Source organism: Lacerta agilis, chromosome 11 (genome assembly GCF_009819535.1).
Source record: "Lacerta agilis isolate rLacAgi1 chromosome 11, rLacAgi1.pri, whole genome shotgun sequence".
NCBI lineage: Eukaryota > Metazoa > Chordata > Lepidosauria > Squamata > Lacertidae > Lacerta > Lacerta agilis.
In genome coordinates this window covers 21,264,851-21,283,184 of record NC_046322.1, presented here as the reverse complement: position 1 = coordinate 21,283,184, position 18,334 = coordinate 21,264,851, and the positions used below count along the sequence as shown (strand labels likewise).

Here is an 18,334-nt window from a genome sequence, read left to right as displayed (position 1 = left end):
TTTGGGTGCTCCCCAGACTCCCAGCTTTAAACATGGTCTGGTGGGCTTTTCCTTGTTGCTGCTTTCTTGCAGAGCTGGGAATGATTTTTTTGTTTCCTGAGGGTCAGGATTGCCTTGATGATGTGATGTCAGGTTGTTTGCTGTTTTCACTTTGCCTTTTTCACCCCCATTTCCATACAAGTTTTGTTCTGCTATTTTGTTTTTCATGCTGGTTTGTTGTTTGTCATGGCTTGTAGCTGAAGTACAGTGCTGGCTGGGTTACTGGCTTTGAATTTGTTATAAAGACACTTGAATTTACATTTAGAAGCAGGATGGGTGGGTCTGTTTCCCTTAAGGAATTATATGGTTCAGTAAAGCATAGATTCTTTCCAACTCTTGGATATGTTTTATACGTAATGATTCTCTATTTTAGAGTAGGGACAATACACTGTTGTCTTCAAACACCATACATTAGATCCTTTGCACCCACACCATTTTTAGGTTGGACAGGGAATCACAGGCTTGTTCTCCATTTTTAACATGTTTTTAAAGCCATCCGGAGAACCTGGGCTGAATGTATATTAGCGGCCTATTTATATTACTTTTTAAAAAGACCTTCAGCTGATAAAGTTTGTCATTGGCTTAGTTTGGTATATACTTCAATGGTTGCTTTAGAATTGTCCATTCTTTTGTTTTTAGTTTTATGCTAATATTTTTATTTTGTGACTGGCTTTAGATTGTGGGTTTTTTCTGTTTTATAGTCTGTTATTTGATTTGTTAGCCACTTTGAGTTTCTCTAGGAAATTAGACAGAATAGAAATTTTAAAAAGAATAAGACTATTGCCTTACTAGCAATTGGAGATATCTGCGTCCAGAAGCAAGGCAGAAACAAGGAAGCCCAATCCGGGCAGCTGGTGCTCTCGATGTCAGTCTGAGAATATTTGTAGCATTTGTTTGTGTTAATATTTTAAATTGTAATCCATCTTGTGTGTTTGGCAGAAAAGGAATACGTATATAAAAACAATAAATAAATACATAAAATAATTACGTTGCAATCCTAACCTTACTTAGCTGCGAGTAAGCCCCATTGAATTCAGTAAGACTTAATTCTGCAGTATTGTATGGTAATCCACATTTGCCCAGATTTAAATTTTTGCTATACCCAAAAAAGAGCAGCTTAACTTACAAATCATTTTGTTTTGTTTTCTGTTCAGCTCTGCCCTGCAAAATAACAAATAGGCTTTTTTAACCATGTGATTCTGTTGTATTTTACTCTATAATGATAATAATTGTTGGCAGATGATATATTTTACTAGAGATACCATTGCTCAGTACCAAACAGATCTTCCAGTTACTGTGCAGATTACCCCTGTTAGTTGTAAAATGTTTTGATCCTACATTTCAACATATATCAATGAGGGAATAGAATTGCTTTAAATTATGGATGTTGTTGTGTCTGTTGCAAGAGATTTGAAATTCTTCCTGTTTATACAGCCATAGGCAATTTTAGCAATATGTTTTGTCACCTGTTTGTTCTCTTAAGATGATCTGGAAAGTTGATGAAGATTTTTTTTAAAAAAATACTTTGAGGCCTTAACATCTTCAAAATAAATGTACATATTGTTAGTGACAGATTGCTAAATTTGGCTGTAGACACTTAACTGTATTTCGTGCCAAAAGTAATCCAGATGTGCATAATTTATCCTGCTGCCATATGTGCACTGACATGTTTTTCTATAATTAACTGTCTGTTTTAGTATTGCTAAACAGTTAAATGTTTATCAAAAATCCTTTGGAGTAGTATTTTATTTAATGCCATGCAAAGTCTTGTATTCTAAATTGGATGGGGAAATATATCCACGTGAGAGTTTCCAGGAGACAGTTAAGAAAATGCTGAGCAAGCCCAGCAATAATGCCTGGTTGCTGCTTATCAACTTCAGTTTTTGTTTCTGTAGTCATCACCTTGTCCAACAAATTTTATCTCTAATTGTAATTTCTTAGCAGAAAGGTAATACTGTTCAACCAGAACAAGCATAATATAAAACACACCTATTTGCTCGCAGACTGTTGCTCATTACTTTTTAAGAACTAAATATTTCAGGCTACTACAGTTTGAATTAAGCAGCAAAAGGAAGCTTGTATAACTCTGAAATCTATTTGCATGGGAGGAATTGTTTTATCTTGCATAGTTAGCTGTACACCTGGTGCTTGCTCTCTCGCTGCCTTGATCATTTTATTTACCAGATCATCACAGCAATTAAGCAAAAGTCTGCCAGTTTAAAGAGCTGACGCTTTGCCAGACATGTGTTAAAAGAAATTAGGCAGCAAATGAGAGGGCAGTGTGCAATCCTGAGTAGATATTCCAAGCACGGTCTGTACTTGGACTTAAGTGCAGAACTGCAGGGTGCCACTAGAGTTCCATTTGCAAAACAGAGGTGGAGGATCCTAACCTTAAAGATGCAAACAGCTGTTTATTAATTTACTGGTAAGGACAGTGCTTCTTGGGAAAGGTGCCTTCTCTTTTGCCACCACTAACTGATGGCAAAATATAGGTGCATAGCTGTGTTAGCAGTAGACCAATGGATCAAGTACAGAGTAATGCATCAGCAGATCTCTGGAGCACTAGCTCCTCCTAGACAGTGAAAGTAATGTTGTCTCCTATTAATGATGATAGCCGGTGTGCACCAGTGTTGGCTTTCTTTGTTGTGCTTGCATCTGTCTGTGCTCGCACAGTCACAGGGGAGCTGTGGATTCAAGGGACATGCTTGGAATGTTAGCTGGCCTGGGCACCAGGCTAACAGGTGCTGGGCACAGAGCATTGACATACTCAGAAGTATCAATCAAAACATGTTAGATGAGAATCAGAGATACAGGAAATACATTGCTCATCCAGGGTGAATACAAGGTGGGTTACACTTTTGGGTTATGCTTGTATCCAGTGCTGTGCTAAGTAACCATCCCATCAGTGCAAGGATTTATACTTGTACAACGGGATTTCACCCCCCCCCCCCCAGCTTAGCCATGTGTCCCATAAATGTGCTTGCCCAGATAGATACCTAGTTATTTATTTCCCATCCTTCACGCTAAGGTCCAAAGGCAGACTGCAGCATTAAAAATAATATTAAAAACAACTTAAAACAAAAAAGGTGAATCATAAAAGCATACGAACCTTCCACAATTTCATACCTTCAAGATGTTACAGACCAATGATCAGGGCTGATGGGAGTTGTAGTCTACAGGTTTTGGGCAGCACCTGGAAAGGGGGAAGGCTAGTTTATAGATTAGGATCCTAGTTAGTATTTTCCAAAACAGATGATGATGAGATGAGCCTGTGGCCATTTTATGTGATAGAACGAATCCATGACACACATTTTATTTCATTGCCCATTCTATGCAAAAATATATGACAAATATTTGACCCCCTTATTGAAGGAGGGGACCTATCGCACTGACTCTTCCAGGGTGACCTATCTGTTGAATAACTGTAGGAATGATGTTGTGGAGAATGTGGCAAGACTTTTGAGTGACACCATTGAATTATGTCACCATAGGTCCTAAGAGCTACCTTTGTATCTTAGGATGTCTGGACAGTTTTATCCGAAAGTACCTCCTACTATGTTTCATTACCTGTGTTGTGTTTCAATCCATGTATACAACATACTCTTACTATGCCAATAAAGGAGATTGATTGATATGATACAAACAAGTGGGGTATTGCAAGTTATTATAGGATCTGGCACCAGGCCTTAATCAGTGGCCCTAAATCAGGCACAAGTTATTCTCCTTCCCCCGCCCCATTCAACTGTGCTAGAGCTTCTCCAGTCAACTGTGGACTTCTTGAACCCCAGCCAAATAGAAGAGATGCAGGAAGGCATATAGTTTGGGCTTCAGCCTTAAGAGAATGGGTTATTGTAGTACAGTTGAAGCTGATTCATAAGGTAGGGTGTAGCTGCTTTTTAAATTAACAGATAACTATGTATATTAATCCTAGGGAATGCAAAAATTCACTCAAACCTGGGCTTGCATCCTAACAGTATTATGAAGAAAGAAATATGGAATAGGCTAAATGCATTAATCCTAAAATGCTCATATAGTTGCCTTAGAAAGTCTCAGTGCATCCTTTAGGAGCCATAACTCATGACTTATACTTAACAGCAATGTTTATATTGCTAAGAGTCTGTGGATAAGATTTTGCAAAAATTTGACTTAGAGAACAAATGTTCACTTGGCTTTTTTAATTGTAGCGTTTTTCTGCAATGGCAGTAAAAACCTGAGTGAAACAACTTCTTGAGCTGGATTGCATGACATGGTGTCAGGGACTAGTTGGATGATGAGGTGTGGTGGGAGGCACCAGCCGGGAAACCCTCAGAGGAGGAAGGCTCAAAGCCCGGGGATTGGTGGTGGGACACTGAGAAGAGATCAGAGGGAGACGTGTGGGATGCTTGAAGGGGCAACAGGATTTACCGTAGTGAGCAGGGAGAGCCTGCGACAGGTAGCAGTTCAGATTCAGAGGCTGAAGCAGGAGGCTCCAGAAGCAAATAGGGAACCTGCCTCCCCTACTATGACAAGCTCCCCTCCCACCTTGTCTCCAAGGACATGGCTGAGTGGTGCGTAGGGCAGAACAAAAGAGATGCCCAGACACAGTTTGAGATTGCTTGGAAAACATCCGGCAGAAGAGGGGGTGGAAGGCAGGGACTGTCAGTCCTGGCAACTGCTCCGTAGGGCAATACCTACCGAGAGTGGTTCTGATTATATGTTCATTGCTTTGAATAAGGAGTTAACTTCACTGACAACTGTCTCTGCTTCTTCGGCTGACCTGCATCTGACTCCAGCCCTGACATATGATAAGCCAAACTCTGGGTTACGAAGACTGGATGAAGATGTGTGCTCACAGCCAGTTTGCTTCTTCGCTGTCCAGTTTATTCTTGTCCCAAGCTAAGCTAGGCTAGGGTTTGGCTTAGCATGTTATGTGAATCAGGACTCCTGGTTAAGTTCTCTTCTCACTAACCAGGAGCTGTAGGCTAACCAGAGACAAACTGCAAGTCCTAGTTCAAACGACATGCTATGCAAAAGCTTGAGAAAGGCACATAGCTCAATGGTAGAGCATATGCTTTGAATGCAGAAAGTTCCAGATTCAATCCCTGACATCTCCAGGTAGAGGCTTATGTCCCAAACCCTGGAGAACAGTTTCGAAGTCAAAATAGACAGTACTAAACTAGATGGACTAATGGTCTGACTCAGTATATTTATGGGCACGGTCACTTTTGTATTTGCTCACACATAGGCCTCTTCAACCCTATTTATGCATTAAACTGCAGTTTTTGCTAATCTGCATAGACATTTTCATTTTAATATGTGAACTTCAATAGAACAGCTAGAAAGGGGGAAAGTAGGCAGGAAACAAAGTTCCAATCTGCACATTAGTCTGGTGATATGAATTAGTTTGTATGGGGATTCACAGAAATAAATTCCTCAAACAAAACTTTTTTAAAGATACTGTAGTTTGTCATTGTTATTTCATATCTGAAAGTAGGATAAACTTATTCTAATGTTTGTGAAAACAGTTTAGATGATAAGATCGCTATTTTTCATGCAACCTGCTGTTTCAAGATGTCATTTTGCTATGAGAAATGCAGTAAATTGGTTGAATATATTGTTTCTGTGAGGCTATCTTGACTGGAAACGGGTAGCAAGTTATGAAATAGTCTGTGTTGCCTCCTTGTGTGAATGTCCCTAACAAATTCTGCAAAAAGTGCCTTTTTTTTATTCATCAGCCTCAAATTCAGCAAAAACCTATAACATATGTTATTGTAAATCATACATATAAATAAAATAGTGCTTCCATAATGGAAGAAGGGAAAGATGTTAAGGTTCTTTTTGTCTCCTTACATGCTGAATAAATAAAGAACTGATATTTTAAATTAACAATTATAATGCCATTGCTATAGATATCTCTTAAATCTACTTTATGTAGCTATTAATGCAGACTAAACAGGATCTCAGTTCTTCATATTTTCTGCAGATTGTTTTATAGCTGCATTAACATGGTAGTTTATTCCATTTTCATGACTTTTCCTTAACTGTTAATTTCTGCATTATATTTGAGCTTTCACACAATATAAAAGCAACTTCTGTAGCTCATATCTGTGTTATTTGCCTCCAGAAAAAAACCCACTTGCCAATAATGCGCTATATTCCACAATAGTTCTGGAAATGCCTTTTACACCATGCGAAATCTCAATTTTAATGTGGAAATTAACAGTTAGGGAAACTTTGTGAAAATGGAATAAACAGCCACATGAATGCAGCCAAAGATTTTGCTGGATAATTTGAGCGTTTCATGAACTATAGTTTTTATTGTTGCTCTCATAATTTACCAATAACTTCCTATTTCATGATGTACTGATGTTAAGGCGGGAAGATTCATTAGTGTTATTCATCTAGTGTTTCATTATGGAGCATTCTTATGAATGTAGGTAATGTGCAAAAAGCTAGTGGATGCTGAATTCTGCTAATCAGTGCATGTCAGTCTCAGAATGAAGCTTTGAAGAAGTCATCTTCAGTAGATGTAATTGAGCATTTACTTAGTGTCTAAGTCTTGATATTAATGACTTAGTCCTGTGACCCAAAGCAGGAGAGTTCATCAATGAGTTGATCCTAGAAGAAGCAGCAATTAAAAAAACAACATTTCTAATCATTCTTCCATCCATATAGTTGATAACAGATATACAGGTGTACTGTGAAACAAAGATCAGTCCCTGGGACCTCGGTGCTTAATTGTGGATTGTACAAGCAAGATTACCAATTGCAGTAGCGTTTTGGCATGCCTTTCTGTTTGTTGCACACAGTCTCTTAACCTGCATTGGAATTATATTGCTCCAGTCCATTGTAGTCTTCATAATTTGCCCTGTGAAAATCTTTCAAGCCTTAAAGCTTGTATTTGCATATGTAAGTTCTTGTTAGCAGTACTCCCTTTGAATTTGTGTCAATTCATTTGCAGCATTTTAATGTTGCTTCTAGAAGAGGTATCAAATGCTTCCCTTGAAAGGGAGATTACCTCTTGAAATGAGTAGCAGTGCTAGACTTGTAAGGCAGAGTTCAAGAGGTCATTCCCAGGTGACAGAACAAATCCATAAATCACATTATAGCATCTGTCTTTAAAATGCTTTAAATCTATCTAATTAGTAACCATAACAAGCTACACCCTTTTGGAATGATCATCATACCAGTAGGCAATTGCTGAATTCACAGAACAAGTGTAGGTTAACCTACAAGGTCTGACGTGCCCAATTAAGTCATTCCTTTCAATCAAAATCCCACTTTCTTCTCATCAGCATGCTAGTGTTAAGAGTTTTAAGCTTTAGAAACACCATGTTCATTTTTTAGGAGTTTGATGACCACCATTTAAGTCCTATTTAATAAGGCACAGGAAGAAATTTCTGCTTCAAATCACCTGGATGCATATGATGCTTCTCATTAGGTGCCTTACACAATTGTTTCTCAAACTTGTTGGCATAAACACTGCAGCCCAGGTCATGCAGGAACTGACTATGGTAGCAGTAGCCCCAAAATTAGTAATAATAGTGGGAATGGAGGGGAAGGCTAACAAAACCAGAAGAAGTAGTGAATGTGGAAGGAGCAGGTAGGATGAAAGAAGCTGGCAACTTGGGATACAAGTTAAGTGTGACAGGAGATGAAACAATAGAAGATGAGTGAAAAATCATCTGAAAGGCTTATGGAGCAGAGGAGGGCCCTATTAATCACCAGAACCCTCCCAAGGAAAGTTAACCATTATATGTATGGGAGGGGGGCTTACAAGACTATATTAGCTATACAATTATTCTCTAAACTGAATGAGTGTCATCTACCAGATACATTTGAGTTAAGGGATACCATACTATGTAAGCGAAGAAGCAATTCCTCAAATATTGATAACAATGTGCCTACTGAACATATCATTTGCACCTGCCAGAGGGAAGAGAGGTACTTTCCCAAGGTAAGAGGCTGCTGGTGGGCTACTAGAAGTTGGGCAAGATCCAGGCTATGAGCAACAGTTCCCCCCCCTACTGCTGTATAGGTAACAAAGGAAATAATGCATAGTGTGTACAGTGTGACAAAATAATGCAAGAATGAGACAACATTGAAAGCAGAATTCTATTTAGCTTTAAATTAACATAGTTTATTAGTCAGATGAGCACTGCTGTTTAAGATACATATGAAGAAGCATCAGTGGGTAACTTTATTTAAATTGACATTTTTTTTGCTGATTTAAATAACCGATTTAAGTCCATCCATCCTGTAATCTGTTATGGTGTTCAGCTGGGAGTTAAGCCTTTATCCGCAGGTTGGGACAACCCAGGACCCAGGCCTTAGGAACTGCATGCACTTGAAGGGTGGGTTTGAGAATGGTGATAAAACATCTGAGGCACTCAAATTCTTCCCCTTCATCATCTCCAATAACTGATGGAACTAGCTTCTCAAAAACCTCTAATAAGGAATTTTTTAATTTTAAATTTTGTTTTGACTATGGCAGACCAACACGGCTACCTACCTGTAATTGGTGGGATTCTGTTCTCTAGGAAAAACAACATCCCTCTCAAGAGTATTGAGTGAATATGTGTGTGTTTGGAAGGATCAGTAGTTTTGTGGGGGTTTTTTAATGCACAATAATGAGTAAAGTAAGATGAGAGCTCTTCTCTCAGCACCTTACCATGCAAGCATGCCCTGATATCTAATATAGTGTTGGTGTTCTGAGCCACTTGGGCCAAAAGTGTAACATAAATAACTTCAGTTGAATTTGAAGTGGCATTTTATTGCCCATCACTGACACGGGTGGCACTGTGGGTTAAACCACAGAGCCTAGGGCTTGCCGATCAGAAGGTCGGGAATCCCTGCGACAGGGTGAGCTCCCCTTGTGCGGTCCCTGCTCCTGCCAGCCTAGCAGTTTGAAAGCACGTCAAAGTGTAAGTAGATAAATAGGTACCGCTCTGGCGGGAAGGTAAATGGCGTTTCTGGTTTGCCAGAAAGCGGCTTAGTCACGCTGGCCACATGACCCGGAAGCTGTACGCCGGCTCCCTCGGCCAGTAAAGCAAGATCATCGCCGCAACCCCAGAGTCATCTGCGACTGGACCTAATGGTCAGGGGTCCCTTTACCTATTAGTTGATCATTCTTTATTGCTCCCACTCTCCTTCAAAAATGATTAACTTCCTGAATTCTCCCTGGTGAGTGTAATTGTGTATGTATCTGTGCATCCGCATATATATTTATGTGTGTGGCTAGTTTTTGTGGGAGGTAGGTTACCACTTTTATTCAGATGCAAGTCACATTATCTACACCTACACAAACTCTTTTACTTCGTGTTTATATATTATATTTTAATTTTAAGCCAAAAAGGGGCCACCATATACATTTGCTGCGATGAGGGATAAAAATGTATGGCAAAGAAGAACCATGGTGAGATTGGCCTGGGATAATCAGCAGTGGTTCCTCAAAGAGGAAAAAGTCTGAAGAACTTATATATATGTAGTCATAACTGAAATAATTGTTTTAGGTCATCTTTATTGCTCATATGAACTTAAATGATTAGTTATTCACACCTGTATTTTGTATGGACTGGCAATAATGAGTGCTTCTGCTAATTTTAATATGAACATAGTGTTCAAATTCATCAATCTATCTTCAGATGCATATCAGGAAGAGTTAAGCCTTTTTGATATTAACGTAGCACCAGTTGGAAATAAACAGACTATGATTTCAGTGCTAGACACTGCCTTAAGGCAAAAGAAATTACACTGTCATGCGGAGGATATGTAGCTGCTGCTATTTTGGTGTTTCATTTCTTTGTTGTCACATAGTTGAAACTGATCCAGATGAGGAAGAAGTGGAAACTAACAAAAGATGATTACCTGCATGTGACTGGCTATAGGATTTTTTTAGGGTGGGGGTTGGGTGAGAGAGAAAGCAGTCCTGAAAGTTTGTTCTAAACATTTTCCCGTTCCCTTGTACATTATTTGGGGTCATAAGTTCTGAAGAATCAACACATATTTCAGAATATGACACACACACATATCAAGTTGTGAAAAGTTTTCTTTCTGTCCTGCCTTCTCAGAAGTTTTGGCCAGGTGAAATGGTTAAGGTAAAGTGTAATGAACAGGTCATAGTGTGCACAGTGAATTGTCCCCAGAAGTTGGTACATATTTACTGAGCCCTGTATCTCACTTTAGGATTTACATTTTTCTATGCTAAACTTGAAGCTTCAGAACTATCTCTGAAGTCAAGAGCACAATATTACAGTAATCAAATCTGGAGGTTACAAAGGCTTGGAAGCCAGTTCTTGAAAAAGTAAGTCCTGCCAAATGTAACTGATAAAAAACACACCTCCTCTATGCCACCACAATCCAACATCTAGTCTTTGCAATGTCGAGTTTCTAGGAATGCCCCAAGAAACAGAATAGACACTAAACTAAGGATAATTACTGGCAATGTTAGAGCTAACATTACCAAGTGCATGGAAGTATTCAGAGGCTAAATTATATTTATCTTTAAAATTTATGATTTTATTGCATTCATCTTGCCAAGAAATAGTGTCATTGTTGCTAATAAGGACAGTATTCCAAATGGCAAAGCTAATTGACAAATTTCCCCATTTGTTTGGCTGTTTACCCTTTAAAAGATAATATTGCTCCAACAGATGTTTTTGTTGGCTGACTGTGGTAGAAGGAAATAAATCACAAAATGTATTTTTGCTGTTAATTAGGAAGTAGGGCCATAATGATTACATAAATTTGTATGATCATCGGATCAGAATGGGGTGCACAAGATCATTACTTTGTTTACTCTGGCTCCTCTATACTTGGGACGGTGCAGAATAGTTCACATAATCCAGAATAATGGTGTCCCCCATCCTATATTTGTGCATCTGGTTCTTCTTGCCTAAGTGCAGAACCTTACATTTGTCCCTGTTGAAATTCATTTTGTTAGTTCATTTTGAATTCTGATTCTGTCTTCTGAAGCATTAGCTACCCCTCCCAGTTTGTTGTCATCTACAAATTTGATGAGCATCTCTTCAGTTCCTTCTTCCAAGTCATTTATAAAGATGTTGAACAACAACGGACAGGACAGAACCCTGTGGCACCCCACTTGTCACTTTTTTCCAGGATGACAAGGAACCATTAATGAGTATTCTTTGGGTTTGGTCAATCAACTTACCACAAATCCACCTAACAATTACCTGTTCAACCCAGGCCCTGGAGATTTGAATTCATTTAAAGTAGCTAGGTGTTCCCTTACTACCTCTTTTCTTATATTGGGCTGCAGCTCCCTTCTTACGTCATTTAGTTATCACCAGGTTGGGCATCACTTTCCTTTTGGGTGAAGACAGAGACAAAGTAGGTGTTGAGCAGTTTCACCTTTTCTCTGTCACCCAGTAGCATTTCTTCTTCCCCACACAGAGTACCTACCGGTACCACTTGCTTGTTCTTCCTCTTACTTCAGACATGAAGAAGAAGAAGAAGAAGAGTTTGGATTTGATATCCCGCTTTTCACTACCCGAAGGAGTCTCAAAGCGGCTGACATTCTCCTTTCCCTTCCTCCCCCACAACAAACACTCTGTGAGGTGAGTGGGGCTGAGAGACTTCAAAGAAGTGTGACTAGCCCAAGGTCACCCAGCAGCTGCATGTGGAGGAGTGGAGACGCGAACCCGGTTCCCCAGATAACGAGTCTACCGCTCTTAACCACTACACCACACTGGCTCTCCACATGGCCAAAGAAACCTTTTAATATTATTTTTAACCTATTTTGCAAGCCTGAGCTCAAGCCAGCCTGACTTTCTCATGTATACTCCTCTTGTATATATGTTTTTTAAAATCACAAAATGACTGCAGCAATGGTATCTACAAAGATCAGAGCTAGTTGTTTGATGCTTTTGCATACATAGTCCACTGAGAAATAATTCCCATCAGTGAGCTGGGGTAGAAAGCTGTAGATGGTCACATAGGGAGAAGGGGATCTCCCTGCTGTACTGGTGGGTATCAATTGCAGGAATGACTTCCTAAACCTATAGCAAGATTTGCCAACACTGTTTAATATGGGAAATCTGTTTCTGCTAGAATACTGTGATTTTAAGCATGGTATTGTTAATTAAATGAGTAGGTGTGTGATCATCTTAAATGGGGTTATCTTAGCAGTTTTCCTTTAGTGTTTGAAACTCTTGCTAACACAATGGAAGTCAAACAAAACTTCAAAAGCTTTATTAACTAAAAACACAGCTGACCTCTGTGTATGGTTTGACACTTCATCTGTAATAATGTGTACATTTACACAGCAGTTATTATTTACAACTTTTACCTGTGGCTATCTAAAGCTAAGTACTTTTAAATCTGCTAAAGTGTAGATGTTCAATTTTGTTGTTCTGCATTGGACAATGACAATACAGATTATCCTATCCTATCTGTGTAGATGGTAGACACTTATTAACACTGATATTCATATTTTTTCAGGGTGAAATAGATGGTATAGCTATAGCACTTGCTCCAATTAGGCATTTAGAATTGTCTTCTGTGTGCTTTGAGAAGCTGTGGTGTATGTGTTTATATGTGGACTTCACTACATAGGGTAAAAAGGATACACACGAGAGATATTTTCTTTACTCAACACCTGTCAGTGTTGATTCTAATGTGTGGTGGGAAATTGAAAGGCATATTTCATAGGTCCAGGGAATCCACTAAGCCAGCCTTCTCAAACCTTACGCTTTGGAGATGTTCTGACTAGAAGTGCCATTAGCTTTAGCCGGTATGGCCATAGTCAGAGGTGATGCAAGTTGTGACTCCAAACAGCTTGGGTGCACCTTCTTGGGGAAGGCTGCACTAGACTGAGCATGCCCATGCCCATGCTAATTTGACTTTGAGTGATCTTTCAAGGGCAGGTGTGGTGGGCACACTCTTTTCATCAGTGTCTCGGTGCAGAGAGATTTCTATGTCTTTATGTCTGTGCCTTGTTTGTTTTTTCTCCAGTTCTGTTGTAATTTCAGGTAATTGATTCTTGTTCTTGAGCATTTTTGTTTTGCACCCTGATAATGAAAAGTGCTAAACTCTGTTTCAAATGATAAAGATAGGGAAAGATGCAAACATGCTAGTTATTTGTTTGATTGCAATTGTTGATGTCATTGCACCAGAGTACATTAGCTGTACCCTGCTAGTTAGCCTATTTTAAAGTGTTGTGGTGCCACACAGGCATCAATAGAGTTGCTATGATAGTATTTCAGTTGCTGTTTTGATGTTTATTTATAGAGCTGAGATGCTTTTATATGTTGATGGAAGAATTTTAGCATGCTTTAAAGTTATGCCATTAAAATACTGTGAAATATTATGGAAGTGTACCCAGAGTTTCCTCATCAGAGGTTACAAGGAAAATATTTTTCCTCCTTGGTCAATTATATATTTATTTTTACTTGGCCTAAATAATAAGGGTGGAGTAACTTAAAACCAGGCATTGGGAAGTTAGTAACTTGAGAGCTTTTAGGATGCAGGGCAGAAACGTTTTTATAGTTGTTGCTTTCAACAGATATTTGTACTAAATTCTTATAACTTCTATTAAATTTTATTTATATACTATATTTTAAATGCTGTGTTAATTGAAAAAATGTAAATCTTAATACTGATTTTTTTGTGTGTGTCTTAGGAAGTAATGCATTATTTAAGAGCTGCAGTTTAGTTTTAAGATCAGTGTGTGTTTGTGTTCAGTGGAGTGACAAAGGTAGTGCATATGTATAGAGATGGAATTAGAGAAAGAGAACAACACTCCTTGAAATGCATAAGGGGCTTCTTGGGTGAGCCATTTGGAGCTCTAGTTTTCTTTTGTCCTTATTATTTGCTGTTGCAATAATATCCTTGGGGGTTTCTTTGTCCTGGTATACTATCCATATTTGTGCCAGGTAGGGTGAGGAGTTGTACCAGGGTAGTATTTCTTGCTTAAGGTTCTTTCGTTTCATATTTGTTTCAGACACTGATCAAACTAAATGCAAATTCAGTACTTCTTCGGAACAATTAAAGTGAGTGCTTTTTTCCCTAAAAAATGTTTAGGGATACTCTCATTTTGACTCAAGAAAATCACCATTTTATAGTTCAAATCGGGGGAAATAAATACAGTAAAAGTACAAAGATTCACAAAGTGTTTAGGGGTATGTCTACCTCTGCATCCCCACCCCCACCCCGAAAAAAGCACTGATTAAAGCCTTGCCATTGCAATGCATCTCAGAGTAGGTTACAGAACCCCTTTTTTGAAAAAAGAAGAAGAGTAAACTGGTTAAAGAAGGATACTAGAACAATATATAACAAATTGATGTGTGGTTGTGAGTGTTTTCTTTTAGCCTAAAACTATCTCTGGATTTATGGAAGATGTAATGGCATAGAATCTGTGCTATATTTCTAGAATAATAGCATATCTCTAGCTAAATTGTCCTAGAGTGAAAAATGCCCAAGTAAATCAGTTTGTCTCTGCCTAGAGTTATGGGTAACTTGTATTTATTTACCAACTATTTCATATTTGAATAACCTATGACTGTGTAATGATTTGAAGGAAGAGCCTGAAACCAAAGAATGTGGAAGTTCTGTCTTGTCCTAATATAACCCACTAATGTGATGGGTGTGGTTGGAAAAATGTGAGCAATCAGTTGTAAGTTGAATCAGTGCCCATCCTAGCTGGTGAAAATCAGCCAGGAGGATCTGAGACTGTTATCCAGTATGTTAACACATTTGTTCAAAGTTGCATTTGTCAAGACTTTCCTTAATTTTTTTTTTTTAAATGTATTGCTTTTCTGACCAGTTGAAAACCATCCTGTCTTCTCCAGTCTTTCTGTTTTCTGTAATGTGAGAAAAGGCACTCATTTTGTAGTGTGACTCAACTGATGCCATTCTAGCTATAGGCCTCTGGTGCTGGGATGTCACTTATATCATTAGCTGACTAAGCCTTTTAGAATCATAGAATTGTAGAGTTGGAAGGGATCCCAAGGGTCATCTAGTCCATTCCCCTGTAATACAGGAATATCAACTAAAGCATCCATGACAGATGGCCATCCAACCTCTGGTTAAAAACCTTCAATTATGGAGAACCCACCACCTTCCAAGGAAGGCGGTTCCACTGTTGAACAGCACTTACTGTCAGAAAATTATTTCTGATGTTTAGTCGGAATCTCCTTTCTTGTAACTTGAACCCATTGGTTTGGGTCCTATCCTTCGGAGTAGGAGAAAACAAGTTTGCTCCCTCTTCCATGTGACAGTCCTTTAGATATTTGAAGGTGGCTATATGTTGTTTGTTTCCAGCGCCACTGCCCCAAACTGAGACATAAGAACAGCAAACTTCCTTTTAAAGCGCTACTTATAATTTTGACATGAATATGATTGAATGCCATAATTATCAGTTTGAGCTGAATTTGGCATGGCTACACTCCATGTTCAGCACATGCATTAACTGTGCTAGAGTGTCTTGGCTATAGAAGTAGGTATGAGCTGAGTTGCAGACTGACTACATACTAAACCAAGTGCACAGACACATATTGGACTCTGCTTCAGGCTCTGTATGCAGTTCAGTTGTCACCTGCTGGGAATATTTCTGTTTCACCAAGTATCTTTATAGCCTTGATTGAATACAGTGTTGGCCCCTTATTGTGTCTTTATAGATTTTATGATGCTTGAGATGGTTTAATCATTTTATTGTCCACCACCATGCTATAGTTTACAATTTACACAGAAATATACAGGACTTGCCGTCAGTCAGAATCTGACAGTGCTACGTAGGATGAAACATTGCCCTGACTTCATTGAAGGCAAAATTCCTCTTGAACATTTCCTATAGGTTGTTTAGTTGAACCTTTTAGTTACCATGTTTTAGTCACCACTTGAGCTACAATATTGTTACAGACATATAGTCAATAAGTCCATCAACAATTCCATATAATATGGGAGAATTGGATGACCTGAAACACTTGAGTACTGATGACCTGAAACACTTGAGTACTGACAGTAGTATAATGACCACAACTGTTATGCAGATCTAGTCAGTGCCTATTAGAGCTATCACAAGCACAGTCTTGGCGTTATCTATTTGCCTCAACAGAATGACAGACTAAATAGTAGAACAGAGATGTGCCAACTCTAGGGCATGTACTGTCATGATTCATTTCAAAACATACCTTTAATTCCTAAAATATGATAATTTCATACCAGAGTTGATTTAATATATTTATCTGCTTTCAATAACTAATAAATGCATTTGGACCTCTCAGAATATCTCAGAAAATGTTAATCTGACCAGAGAGGTTTGAGCCAAAAATAATATAAGGATATGCCTATAGGAAGCAGAACTTGATTGCAAAAGTACTCTTCCACGCTTGTGATTCCCAGCTACTGGTATTCAGGCACATACTGCCTCCAACAGTTAAAACATCCAAGTTGGTGACCATCACTGCCTCTTGTAGGAGTGGATTGCTTAGTTTAACTGTCCCCTTTTGTCTGTCCTGAATTTTCAACATTCAGCTTCACTTGGTATTCCTGAGTTCTACTGTTAGGTGAAATGGAGAAAAGCTTTTCCTTCTCCACTTTCTCCACACTATGCATAATTTCATACACCTTTCTCATAATTTTATAGACCTCAATAATTGGTATTACATGTGATATAATTATGCAAGATGCTGTTAATGACATTAAAGTCTTCAAAAACCCAATAGGGAACTGTTTTTTTCTCCACGACAATGTAGATCATGTTGCTTTCAATATTTAATTCTTTGTTTATCATGTAGTGATACAATGATTGTACACTGAATGGTAGTCTTAATAGACCAAGCTAAACATAATTAATTCCCCCTTGGCAAATACCATGTTCTGTACAGTAGTTGAGCTAAGTGCATACTGTTTATAAAGCCTCAGGGATTTCACCTGAATTTCATTGGGGAAGTTTAAGTAATATACAGATGAATCTGCTCTTCAGAAGGCCATCAAGACAAGATGGATGCAGAAGGGTTTTTTCCCTCTCCTGTGTGTGTTTTAACCATATTCTTCACAGTTTTTCTATATAGTATTAACTTGTTTGTAAATAGCCAACACTAAAAAAATTAGAATAAAAGAAAGTATGAAGTGTGCCAAAAGCTGTGTTCTTTTAACAAACCAAATGGATTTAAAAACTTAAAAAAAAGAAAGATGCCTAGTAAAGATTAAATCAGTGGTTTAATTATCTTAATAATTCTTCATGGTCTCTTTGAACTCCCACACAGGATTCTGCTCCCATACAATTCACTGTCTAGAAATAATTCCAGTTACAGGTGGGTAGCCGTGTTGGTCTGCCATAGTCAAAACAAAATCGAAAATTCTTTCTAGTAGCACCTTAGAGACCAACTGAGTTTGTTCCTGGTATGAGCTTTCGTGTGCATGCACACTTCTTCAGATACACTGAAACAGAAGTCACCAGATCCTTAAATATAGTGGGGGAGTGGGGAGGGGTATTACTCAGAAGGGTGGTGGGAATGGGTGATAGGCTGATAAGTGTGGAAAACCTGTTGACGGGAGAATGGGATCTGCAATTTTTATGGTTCCTGATTCCATTTGGGAGGCAAAGGAACTGATATATCCTGTGTTCCCTAGTAGGAAACGATGCTCCTACTCATGCTCAGTGTTTCAGTTAAAATGAGCATTCCTGTTTCCATCCATCCATCCCTTATTCTTCTCACAAAATATGAAATGAAATGAAATTCCCTTGTGTTCTCCTTTCAATATATTTGTAATGGTAGTTAGTATTTTATTTAGAGGTGTGTGTTTTTCATTCTTCTACTGACTCATTCTTGGTCAGCACAGGGTCTTTTTTCCTGTGGTGCATTCAAGCACCTTGGGACTGAAGGGGTGACAGGTCCTACAGTACATGCTGAGTGAGAACAGCATTTTCCTGACAGAAGTGATTTCATCAGTCCTTCTCCCTGTTTACTCAGCTGATCCTTTGTACTTTGGGGGGAAGACTCAGTGACGTGCTGTAGTCTTTTCGATGGGTCCCACAACACCTATTAAATGGAACCATCATTTCCATTTAGGCTGCACTCCTTCCTCCTGGCCTCCATTGTTAATTGCTGTTAGTATTTTTCTTCACCGTATTTGGGTGCCGGTTTGAATCCACACAATGGGGTGAGCTCCCGTTGCTCTGTCCCAGCTCCTGCCAACCTAGCAGTTCGAAAGCATGCCAGCGCGAGTAGATAAATAGGTGCAGCTGCGATGGGAAGGTAAACGGCGTTTCCATGCGCTCTGGCTTCTGTCACAGTGTCCCGTTGTGCCAGAAGTGGTTTAGTCTGTGGACAAACACCAGCTCCCTTGGTCTGAA

The 18,334-nt window shown here is 38.9% G+C and overlaps 1 protein-coding gene across 6 annotated transcripts in view; it reads left to right on the top strand.

Moving 5' to 3' along the window:
• The window catches only part of ARL15 (ADP ribosylation factor like GTPase 15), a 178,992-nt gene that overhangs the window by 113,861 nt on the left and 46,797 nt on the right, over window positions 1–18,334 (top strand). Inside the window, exon 7 of one of the 6 annotated variants that reach the window (XM_033164798.1) lies at window positions 2,224–2,542. The exons of the other annotated variants lie outside the window; for them this stretch is intronic. Within the exon in view, the coding sequence (XP_033020689.1) occupies window positions 2,224–2,268 (45 nt within the window). The 3' untranslated portion in view covers window positions 2,269–2,542. Of the gene's footprint in view, window positions 1–2,223; window positions 2,543–18,334 lie in introns of those variants that run through there. 6 annotated transcript variants of the gene reach the window in all.